At 43.4% G+C, this 11,652-nt stretch overlaps 1 protein-coding gene across 1 annotated transcript; it reads left to right on the forward strand.

Moving 5' to 3' along the window:
- The first annotated feature begins 226 nt into the window (after nucleotides 1-226).
- LOC146173975 (papilin-like) lies at nucleotides 227-11,313 on the forward strand. Its single transcript, XM_084583672.1, has 3 exons — nucleotides 227-680; nucleotides 2,730-2,924; nucleotides 11,157-11,313. The coding sequence occupies exons 1-3, from the start codon at nucleotides 491-493 to the stop codon at nucleotides 11,186-11,188; spliced, it is 417 nt and encodes a 138-aa protein (XP_084439798.1). The 5' UTR covers nucleotides 227-490; the 3' UTR covers nucleotides 11,189-11,313.
- The last annotated feature ends 339 nt before the right edge of the window (nucleotides 11,314-11,652 follow it).

An 11,652-nucleotide genomic window follows, 5' to 3' on the forward strand; every position in this document is an offset into this window, starting at 1 on the left:
TTCGGGATTACAATGTAAACGAGAAAGGAAGACAGATTTAAGCTTTCCTCTAGTCCGAATCTTGGCTAGCTGTAAATATTATGCAGCGTAATTAAAATGCGCGCGAGACAATAAGCAAGCTTTGTTCTTTTATTCAGACCGCTTTCACTTTTGTATAATTTAACGCTGTTGTAATTACCTTTGCAAATGAAGGTTGGCAGCTCCTGTGCTTGGACTGCTACTTCTTTTGTTTTGAATATTACACCTGCTTATCTCTCTTATCTAAAACACGTTGGCAGACGTTTTGGTTGTAAATTTCTTCCACCCCATTTGCAATGTAAACAAATGCGAATCCTCACTATCCCATACTCATCCATTCTGAGTGCACTGCACCTTTCTGACATCCTCCACGTCTGCACAACGCCAGGCTTTGAGCAAAACTACAAATCCATTTATTACCTTGCAATAGTTGCAGCCAGACTAATAACGTATCCGAAGAAATCTGCTAAAAATGATGTATTTAGTGCCGCAGGGAAGAAATGTACGGTGCCTTAAGCCCCCCGAAATAGAAGGCTGTTCAACTATCCTACGGAAATGGAGCTACAAAGAAGGGTCCAATGAGTGCGAAGAAAACTTCGTCTGCTACCAACACCCCAACAGCTTTGACAGCGAAGAAGACTGCAAAATCACTTGTCCTTCAAGTAAGTAACAATCGTCAAAAATAGACTTAGTACTAAGCATTTATTAAATCTAACAAATTTCATTTTCCACATGTATGTCGTCTTTAATAGTTTTTAGAACTATAATTTGCAGTTGGCTTGCTTAATTCACAATTGCGGCATAATATTGTGAAACATATATATTTTCCGTGTATGCTAGTTAAAAGAAGCGTATTTGTTGAATCCACAAAATTCAATAAAGTTAGGCTCATCTTTATGCCTGAATGCGAAAGCTTCCTCGCGCGATGCTCTACCGCGTATGCCCTCTCATCTCGCTTCGTCCTTTGGTGCCCGTACCACGTGACTGGTAAGGCGATGGCATCACTGTTCAAACTCCTCTGATGGCGCCCTCTTCTCTCCCATATCTTAATTTGCGCCTTCTTCATTCACCTCTCCGACTTTACCGTTTCCTGCTAGGTGATGAGGGCGTGGGGTCGTATTTCTTTACCACATTTTCTCCTTTGAATACGCTTCTTCTAGAGTGAAGAGGCCAGTAAGGCTCTCGCTTAATTAATATGTATAATAGGTTACTGATTGAACGAGAAAGATATGCGCGCAGAATCAGACGACGAACATATGACGTAGATAAGTTCATGTTCTGTGGAAGCAACCCCGATAAGGTTAGGACTGTTTAGAATTTTGTTTAAAATTAGTGGCTGATACACCATCACTGCGAGATCATGCACAGTTGTACTGTAGTGAACCTCAGTTTTCTAGGTAACGAAGATCTGTTCGGTATGCCATATTTCATGGTACATTAACCAGGCTGGCTGTAGAAAGTTCGCAAGAAGTCTTCCACCGCACTTTCATATTTTTCTATCCAATCATTAACATTGCACGCTACACTCGCGAGATTCAAACGTATACCGCATACAGGCTCCAAGTGCGCATCTCAGCTCAGCATTTGCCCTCGTAGTGCACCACACGCAGCACTAGAAGAGCACTCGGCCACTAATGAAAGGAAATCGTTCGCTGCAGCAGCTTTATTTCTACTTAATTTGTTCTGTTTTTCCTCTCAACTGTTTTAGGTATTTTGCGAGAGTTAGGCAGCCGATTGGCGTTCTCTTTTCAGGTCATGAAATTTATATTTTCGAGAGATGGCAAGAGGTACATGACAACTTTCACGCGAGGAGTGGCTGAACGGCTCTTTTTATGAACTACCAATGCAACGTCATGCATAAGCGTTGTTGATATGAGAGTGAGATATCATGAGATGTAGCAATAATCTGCAACTGAACCACGCCTTTGCTCGACCGTGTGACCGAAGGTTATACAATAGTTCCTCACTTTGTGTTTGTTCGCCCTCTGCTATCTGACATCGTTTATTTACTGCCCTACTCACTAGTTCAGTAAACGTAGGACGTTACTCTACAATAGTGCTAATCATACAATATGCAGCTATCATTTAAACCAAATTGGAATATTAGCACGCAGACCAAAATTAACATCATGACATTTTAATGGCAATGTCGCCAAGATCGCGAAAGCGGCTAACCATTCAACTATGTATTTAGCGCCAAGGATTCCTAAAGATTTCTTACGCTCTGGAAGCCGAGTTTTGTCATTGCTAATTTAATGGTGATCAATCCTTGTTTTAATTAAAGAAGCACCTTTTCCTACAGAAGGTGGTGAAGTGATGTTGCACATAAAGCTGACTGCGCACTAGCGGTAAATTTAAAGTTTTACCCAAACTGCAGAGTACGCAGTTGGTGTCCCAATTTGCCTTCTTCAAAGCGATGCAGTTGCGGTGGGGATATCTCTTCGGGCTTAAAACATAAACTGACGAATGCCAGGGCTGATAATCAATGTGTGAAATGTTGCAATCAGCAAAGCATGCAGCCGTGCAATAAAAAATGCAATCACGTAGCAGCTGCAAGGATATAATCGTCCTTGCCCTTCATTAAAGATATACGACAGCAAACACTCTTTATTACTTCATTATGTAATTGTGAGCAATTCTTGCGCGCCACGTTGTGGATCAATATGGTTCTAAAAATGATTTGCGAAGAGCATGTGGTATTTTACACGCAGTTCCTGGAAAGAAACCGAAACCTGAACGAGTGAACTGCATGACCTGGCTCCTGCGCGCAAATGGGTGCTACCAATATCGCTTTCAGTGGTACCCAAACCGTTACGGAATACTACGCTGGGGTATGCTGTACACTGGTTGCGGACAATGGTGGAACAGGCTATATTTCTATGACTGGCTGCAAAGGAAATGCCGCGGTAAGTAGAGAATACAATAAAACTTCACTTTTGGGAGGCTTTGTAAAGTTCACTAAGTTGAAGAAGCAGTAAATGGTCAAAGGAGGTAGGGATGGAATAAGAAGGGGGTCAGTTGCAAGGATGCACAGACAAATTGAGCGCTGTGTCCCCATTCAATTTTTCTTCCCACTTTAATATTCAACATTTTGCTTATGCCTTATTCGACGCCGTTTAAATGTACGAAATTAGAAGCGATTTAGATATCCGACTGCGTGAAAGTGCCGCCATGTCAAGAATAATTGCGTGTGCCCAATTACTTAACTTTTATATTCAGAGTATTGCCACGCACAGAAATACGAAAGTGTTATGCGACAGCGAAAGAATTGCTCTATCGTTGACATCACAATGCAGCCTCACACCTTTACAGAGAGGAAAGGAAATTTAATGAAGCTGCATCGAGTAACTAGCACTACAGGAATGGTGTTTGCACTACATGAATGAGAAGGCGCCCTATTATGCGCAGCTAAAGCAATTTCAATAGTGGAAAAATTTAATGTTTTGTAACACCGCCTAATTTTTTAGCAGCATAAGAAAATATTTTACAAAATACTTGTTCCGCAAAGCGCAAAAGTTTTTTTATGTTCTAGCAAAATGAGAGAAATGATATTTGGCTATATTAGTGCCATTCCTTTCACATAAATCTTGAGTGCAATCGTAAAATAGTATTGTTTAAAACTATTCATGACGCACACTATACATTTATAAACCAAATAAAAAACCGGCAAAAAATGTTGTGTATAACATTTTGCTCCATTAACTACGCTGTTTTCAAAAGATTGCAGTTACTTTTAGACTGCTTCGCATGACAGAAAAATGTTTCAATTTAAACGAACATGATGTAAAATATGTTCTGACACCGAACTGTCATTCTCTCGCAATGTGGGTAAACCCAGAGAGAAATAAGATGAGCTAGAAACTCGAAATGAATAAACGCTTGATTTCTTTGGGGAAGCGGTCAATAGAACTGAGTATTTTTGTGTGCTCTTGGCATCTCAGTGTTAACAGTGGGAGAGTTTTATTGTTGCATCAAATGACGCTGTATGACGCCTAATTTGTTGACGTAAGGTCTTTCTTCCAGAACAGAGCACAGCGTTACTCTTGCTCGTCTTGCCTCTCACTTTTTTTTCTACGTCACAGCTTTATAGCACATGCAATAGGACAATGTGTTATTGTCACCCCCGTCTCTAGATAAGGGCTCAACACGTGCGTAAACTGCTACGTGCACAAAGAGTGTGACGTGTACTGCTGACGTTGGTATTACGTTCTTGTTTTGGAAGGAGGGGAAATAAAGTGAGACTTACTTTACAGCATCGGAGCTTAGCATTCGTTAACATTTACGCAATTCTTTACGCGAAGGCATGTTTCAGCCAAAGGCATGGAACCACAACCTAATAATCTCTATTAACAATATTATAATCAACATAATAATATTAAAATTGTCTTGAAAGAAATTAATACCTTTCGTTTAATTTTTCGACAGGTACGATTCAAAATAAGAAATGTTATTCATGGCATGTCGAGCTGTAGGTGACTAAAACGTATTAGGCCGAAAGTACTTATATGTCTAGGCACAAAAATAAGCAACGGTGGCTTTCTTGACACCTAAATGACGGTAATACCTCTTCGGGTGACTTGACCAGGCAATACTTCGTCGGTCGTTTGCGTGGCATCACAACGTACCATTTCATGGCCGAATTCTCCCGATTTGTGCACTAGGAAAACATATTTACGGCGGAAATGGAGCTCGGGACCGTTAGATTCGGAAACATCCCAAGTAGCACAAAGTGGGCTATGAAGTGGGGGCCCGCGTTGGGCCCGTGAGGGCAGCCCATACGGGCCCCGTGCGGGATTTGCAACACGTACCCAGAGGGGCCCCGCGTGGGCTGCCCAATTTTGCCGCGATCGGTCCCAATCTGTATCCGTGTGGGCAGCCCAAATAGGGCTGCCCGCATTCAGCCCAGGTAGACGAATGTGGGCAGCACATCAGAATGATTAATGGGTCCCACATTTGTGCAGGCAATGTCATCCCATTGATCAAGGTTTTAATTTTTAAGTCGATTAATCCCTCCAATACCTGAATTATATATACGCGGGATTTGCGAAAGCCAGTCCGTGTTGAGCTGGCCCACGTGCTGCCCTGATGGGTTGAATCTGGCATTTCCGGGGCTGCCCAAATTCCAGTAATCATCAACTGCGAAACATTATGCGCTATTTTTTTGCTTGTATGCGACACTCAGTAACATGAGAGAAATTTATTCCCAACACTACAATAATGTGGGCTGGCCCACATCAACCCCAACATATTGGTCTGAATATTTATTTCGGTGGTGCGCGTAGAATAGTAATGCCGCAGGAAACATTTGGAGGTCGTTCAGTGCATACTCGTAAAGCAGAACAGTTATACTGTTGCATATTTTCTGTCGACACTGCATAATTAACGTAGTTGTTAGAGTAAAAATAAATAGTCTTTATTCATATCAGAGATATGCTTAGGACAGTTATGTGAAACCTCCAGAAGAGGCAATTAGTAGCCGGTATAACATGATTTACATAAATAAAATGGTGCCTTAAAAATAGGGTGGAGACGTTTCAGAGCGGTAAGCCCGCCTACGGCCAATTTGGGGCCCACTGCGGCATTTCATGGGCCGCCCCAATTGGGCTGATCTTGATTTTACCGCATGGACTACGAATATATATTGCATTTTCCCGCAAGTACCCAAAGAAATACCCGTGTGGGCAGCGTGGCGGTGTGGTCGCTTTTCAGCCCGGCCGCAAACCATGCGGGACCTATTCGGTTTTTGCGTGGGCAGCCCCAATCGGACTAGCCCGTCTTCTATTTGCTTTAGGCCCACATTTGCATCGCGTCTGCCCTAAATTGCCCCGAAAGAGACCGATGCGGGCAGAAGTGGGAAGGAGCAATTGCCTTCCCCGCTACCGCCCACGCGGAAATTATCTAGGTTTTTGGTGGGCAAACCTATATGGGGCAGCCCAGGAAGTTTCTGCATGAATTCCAGATTTTCGTCTGACCTTCCCTCAAGTACCCCTCAAGGGTCCCATGTAGGCAATGTGCGAAAATACCCGTATTTAGCCCCGCCGCGGCCCATGCGGGACCTATTCGGCTTTTGAGTGGGCAGCCCCAATTAGATCAGCCCATGCGTTTCCTACACAAAGCCCAAATTTAATTTGCATCGGCCCTAAAATTTCCCAAACGGGACCCTGGAGGGCCAGATGTGGGAATATGTACTTAGTTAGCCCTTTACACGCCTATATAATGCCCAAATGGAAAAAACAGGGGCAAGCCCAATTTTGGCTTGCCCGCTTGATCCCTACAGCGGGCCCTCGTGGGTGTTATTGTGGTTGCCCAAGCCCAACTTGCCCATACGGGCCCCCGGTGGGCCATGTAATGTGTGCTACTTGGGATAGACACTACTCCTAGACAATTCAAACGCGTTATCACGACTCGGATGAAGCACGGCTTTATATATATATATATATATATATATATATATATATATATGTAAGGAGAAATGAGGGTGCTCGTTTTAATACGTGAAGGAAAGAAGCCAACAGTCGGCGAGGCCAAGGAAAGCGAGGGTGGTTGAGGGTGGCGCTGGTGAACACTCTCAAAGTTCGTATACAGACAACATAAATTCCCAAGCAAGTAGCAGGGGGGACAGCGGCCGATGTAGCTCAGTTGGAAGAGCACCGGACGCGATATTCGGAGGTCGTGGGTTCGGTTCCCACCATCGGCACATTGTTTTTTCTTCTACTTTGTGTTTAATTATCTTTCCCCTAAACAGATTACATTACTCATTTCTGTGATTATTGAAGTAAACATAAAAAAAAGACAAAGTACCATCCCCTACGCTTTCCTTGGCCTCGCCGACTGTTGGCTTCTTTCCTTCATATATATATATATATATATATATATATATATATATATATATATATATATATATATATATATGTCGCTCCTATCAATGTGGTAGCATATGCCGTCCGCATCAGCATGCCTGGAGCAGGTGGCCGGTGACAGGCTAAATCGCCGGGTACTCTTTGTGGCTCCGTGGTGCGGCAGACAACCGCTGCGCTTGTCCGTACGTTTCTTCTCCTTGGCTAACGATAACATGTGTTTGCCTTGACATCACCTCTTTCACAGCTCGCGAAACCATCACTGTTCCTTCTCTAATCGTTCCATTTGCTGGCAGTTTACTGCACAGAAATCAGAGTAGATGACGCGTTTTATGCTTGTGCTTCTGAAACGGTTTTGTTGATGCATTATTGCCACTTCGTTATCTGAAGTCTTGCATCAATTTCTGTGTGGTAACTCACCAATTTACGCAGGTGAAGCCTTCGTAAATACTTTCGCAATTTCAGGAGTTGGCAATGAATTGCTGATAATTCAGTGAAGTATTTAGTGGTTTTCAGCGCTTGTGCAACCTCTCTGCTGTTACCTGAATGAAAATCGTAATTTCCCATAGTCTCTGAAAAGAAAGCATTCAACCAATGCGTTTCACTGCACGCGGTCACATCCGCAATTTTTATTTTGATTAGGAAACATGCTCTCCAAACCATCCCACTATTTTTGGATTACGCAATTCTCGTTATGCGTAGTGATATACTCATCACCCCCGAAGAGGTAGATTGACAATATTTGTGTTTACCTGTACTAATAATATTAATAATTAGTTTATAGGAAGGAAAATGCTTAGCATCTGTTCGACTTGTTTCTGTGGGCACTTGAACCGCACCGTAAGTGGAGGGAAGAAAGTGGGAGTAAATTAGAAATAAGGTGGAGTCGTAGTGTAGGAATACGGAGTATTTTCAAACACTTGGGGATCTTTAGCATGCACTGACATGGCATAGCACACAGACGCCTTTCCGTTTCTCCTCCATTGAAATGCTGCCGCCGGCAGCCGAGATCTAACTCGGGACCTCCGACACAGTAGTCGGGCATCTTAAACACAGCACCGCTGCGGCGGAGCAACCTGTATTTGCTGGAATGTGTTTCCTGTTAGTGCTGCCTTCGGGCTGTCGAGATGACTGCATTCAAGCATGTTGCGCTTCTCTTGTGCCTGGAGCTGCTCATCTCATGCCTACGCAACCATACCCATTCCCAATATATTAGCACGCGTTCCTAAATACAAAGTGCTTTCATTTCTTTGTCACTTTGGCTTAGTGCGGGAAATCTTCATACAATGGCGTGGCAGCGCCTCGCAAAAGATGCCATTCGTTGATGACAATGCTTGCTCATGTAAGGTAAGCATTAGGCTGTCAGCGAACAGTTTGTAAACGGGCATGCTCAACTTGTGTATTACGGCATTTAGTTAAACTTTCTTTCATAAGGTACACGTGTTCACTGAGCTGAGCATGTCCTATTCCAAACTGTTCTCTGGTAGATCATTCATTTAACAGAACGAGCATAGGCATTTAAATATAGGACCTTTTCGTGCCGTTGCATTGGCATTGTATATATTTCTGCCGAGCAGTTCAAAAGTGATTACGTAGAACTCTGAGCTCATTGCTGTCAGCGACGCCATGCATGTATATGGAGAATGCGCATGACTGCCTAAGCGGCAAATGAGTTGCTTTCTTGCGCTTGTGGAAAGCAACATCAGATATTGAATATATATGCCTCTATGGCGGTGGCGAATATATCAATCCGCCGTGTGGGAAGCGTGAAACCTAAAATCAAGGGACGGATTGAATAGCCTGTCGCTTAATCTAAAGCATTTGCGACATGAGCTTGTGTTGTGAAATGCGTTCGTTGCCGACTTATGTTCTGGCGATATGTAAATATACTGTTTTGATTCTCGTGAGAACAAGAATGAGTGTGCAGGTGCTAAAGACGCACTCCTGACAATTCATACTACGTACAAATGTTAGAAATGCTTCAGAAAAGTGTCAAAAATACGTGCTAAAATAGCAACATACGCGCATCATCACGTGCGTTAGGATGCTGAACACGTTTCTTAATACAAATTTTGATAGCGGAACTGTAAATAACGCAGCTACGAAAACCGTTCAGAAGCACCAGCAAATATTGCATTTTTTACCCTGATTCGTGTACAGTAAATTTCTACCAAACGAAACAACTAGAGAAGCATAATGATGGCCCCGCCAGCTCTGAAAGAAGCGATGTCAAGGTAAATGCAAGCTATTGCACGCCAAGAGACTGAAAATTGCATAAACCGCACGTTCAACTAAACATTGGCGCCAGCATCACGCTTCATTCCATCGAACTGCCCTCTACCGCGCCATTTGGCTGCAGCGTAGCGGTGTGTGTGTAAAAACATTTTGAGTAGAGATTAGGGAATTCCAAGGATGAACCTGCTCCTCCAATATTTTTTTCACTGCTTTGTCATCAAGAAGAGCGATAACAAAGAGGCCGGACCCGTTCACAGCGCATGCAGTCGCCGCCGGCATGCGGCGGGGCACCCATCTGATAGCAGCGCCACGATAAGGGAGAGCAGCCGCTCCTCGGCTGTTTGGAGCTTCGTGAAAAGTTTTGACTACTTCAGTACATTTTGGTTGGAGGACCCACGATTCAAAATAGGGCCGTGGAATTCGCCGCCTTTTCTGTGTTACCGGTTTTCAAGCACACTGTAGGTGGTTGAAATTTTAGGGCACGATACGGAATCACGTGGAAATAGGTCGGCGTTGAAGAAAGTAGCACGTACTACACTGCTTAAAGCGCATGTGGGCAAAGAAATTGCGCGAGGTCATCAGCGACTACAATCCGGACTATTATAAAATGCGGACAAGACCGGTGTATTTTACCAACTCCGCCCACGGCAAATACAACATGTGCAAAGGTAGAAAGCACTAAAAAGAACTCATGACAGCGCTGGTTTGCTGCGAATATACATACGTCGAAGCGTTAATTCATCGATCACTTCTCCACTCAATGGTTATTTTGAGAACTTGCCTCGCTCCCATGTGATTACGTCCATAATTGACAGGCGTGGCTCTCCCATGAAATGTTTACGTATTAGGCTGTGAGCATCAACGATGAGATCGCCAAAAAATTCAAAAGATCTTGCATCAGGACTACTGCAGTCTTCAATTGCAAATATTTGCAGTGAAACTAAGACGGTTGATACATAATGGAAGCACCGAATCTTTTCTTTGTCTAATGGAAGTAAGCTGCCATTTGCTTATTCACATTCAATGAACTTTCATTTTAACCAACTTTTCCCTGAAATCTCTGGAAATTCGTTCAAATAAAGTGTCATTCTAATAAGCGTTTTGGGCTTGTTCACGGCAGGGAGGTGACGAGTGCGCTCCATGTTTTCCTACGCAGATTCAGAGACATGTTTAAACTTAGTATTAGTTCTACTTGTAGCACGTATAAGAGGCCGGCCACCTTCTGCCCTACGCATTAAAAACAAGCAGCGGACCGAGCATAGATTTACCAATCCACATTAGCAGAGCAGATGAATAATGCGGGTCAACGAGCGATGATCTTTAAACCTAGTCGCCGCGGTGGACTACGACATGGACAAGTCCATACCACCGCGTGACAGATACCAAGACAACAATAAGAAATTGAAAATCAAATTAACTTTGAAAGAACTATATACAAGGTCGTTCCTGACTTAGCAAATATTACACTAAGGGCGGTGAACTATCCGAAAAGTTATATATGTGCGCCGGAAACCTTAGTATGCACGCTAAGGAATGGGTCGTGTTCGAAATTTAGCGTTTATGAGATCAGCCTTCTTACTCTGAAGCATGGAACCGATGCAATAACAAAAGGAGGTAGCTGCAGAAAAATTGTCTAGCGTTCATCACTTGACTATTGTTGCTCCCGCTTGGCGAATTTATCGTCTTACTTCTGGCACGATATAATGCCAATTCATCTCAAGTTTGCATCAGTGAAGAACTAAGTAAATATTTCGAGATTGTCACGGCAGATTGCTGTGCGCGCATGATCTGCGAGGTTCTTGGCAGCTTTACCGCGACCGCTGATTATTTCACTGTTATCACGACCATTGAGCTGGCCAGTTCCTCATGGGCTTAAGCGAGTAAAGCAGAATTCGTTCCAGCAACGCCTTAGCCTGATCGTCGGTCACTTTCTGAGGTTTCTCTAAGCCAAGAAAATATAGCGTTTGCACAAACTCAAAACGTGTTATTCTCATTCGTATGTGTGGTTTTATGATATACTGAAAATGCTTCTGTTTCGTTTTTCAGAAATTACAAGTCCGATCTATGCAGCCAAATAGCAAGGATATTAGTGGCGATTGTGTTTGCTCCTTTCAAGGTGAATAAAGTTGGGTGGCAAAGCAATGTATTAACAAACTTAAAATAGTGAATAAATCTTTAGGTGCTCATTGTAGGACACTCTATTGGCGCTCATACATCGTGGGTCTACACATTCGTTTTCTGCTGGCGTGCTCATATTCTTGGCATTTTTTTTAGAGTACAAGTATGATCTTCTAAACCAAGCGCAATGTTCAACGCGCCCACTGGTTAGTAGTATTCACCCGCTTTGTCATTTCGGTTAGGTAACGGCTGCCCTAGTTGGGGTGTTGAATCAGGTACTTGGGGAAGCGACCATACCCCATCTTAACCTCCACTGCATCTTCCCGTCTCCTGAAAGTACGCCGTAGTGTACCCTCGACATCTTGGGACTACGTACGCGCAGGTATTCGATTCTCTACACTGAATCTATCTACCGCTCTGTCGA

Source organism: Amblyomma maculatum, chromosome 11, assembly GCF_055883805.1.
Source record: "Amblyomma maculatum isolate TAMU_Amacu chromosome 11, ASM5588380v1, whole genome shotgun sequence".
NCBI lineage: Eukaryota > Metazoa > Arthropoda > Arachnida > Ixodida > Ixodidae > Amblyomma > Amblyomma maculatum.

Bases quoted from the DNA above. Each gene is read 5' to 3' on its own strand.
- LOC146173975 (XM_084583672.1), top strand. From the start codon at position 491: ATGATGTATTTAGTGCCGCAGGGAAGAAATGTACGGTGCCTTAAGCCC. The intron at 681-2,729 runs GTAAGTAACAAT...TTTTACACGCAG, and splicing joins CAAAATCACTTGTCCTTCAA to TTCCTGGAAAGAAACCGAAA. The intron at 2,925-11,156 runs GTAAGTAGAGAA...TTCGTTTTTCAG, and splicing joins GCTGCAAAGGAAATGCCGCG to AAATTACAAGTCCGATCTAT.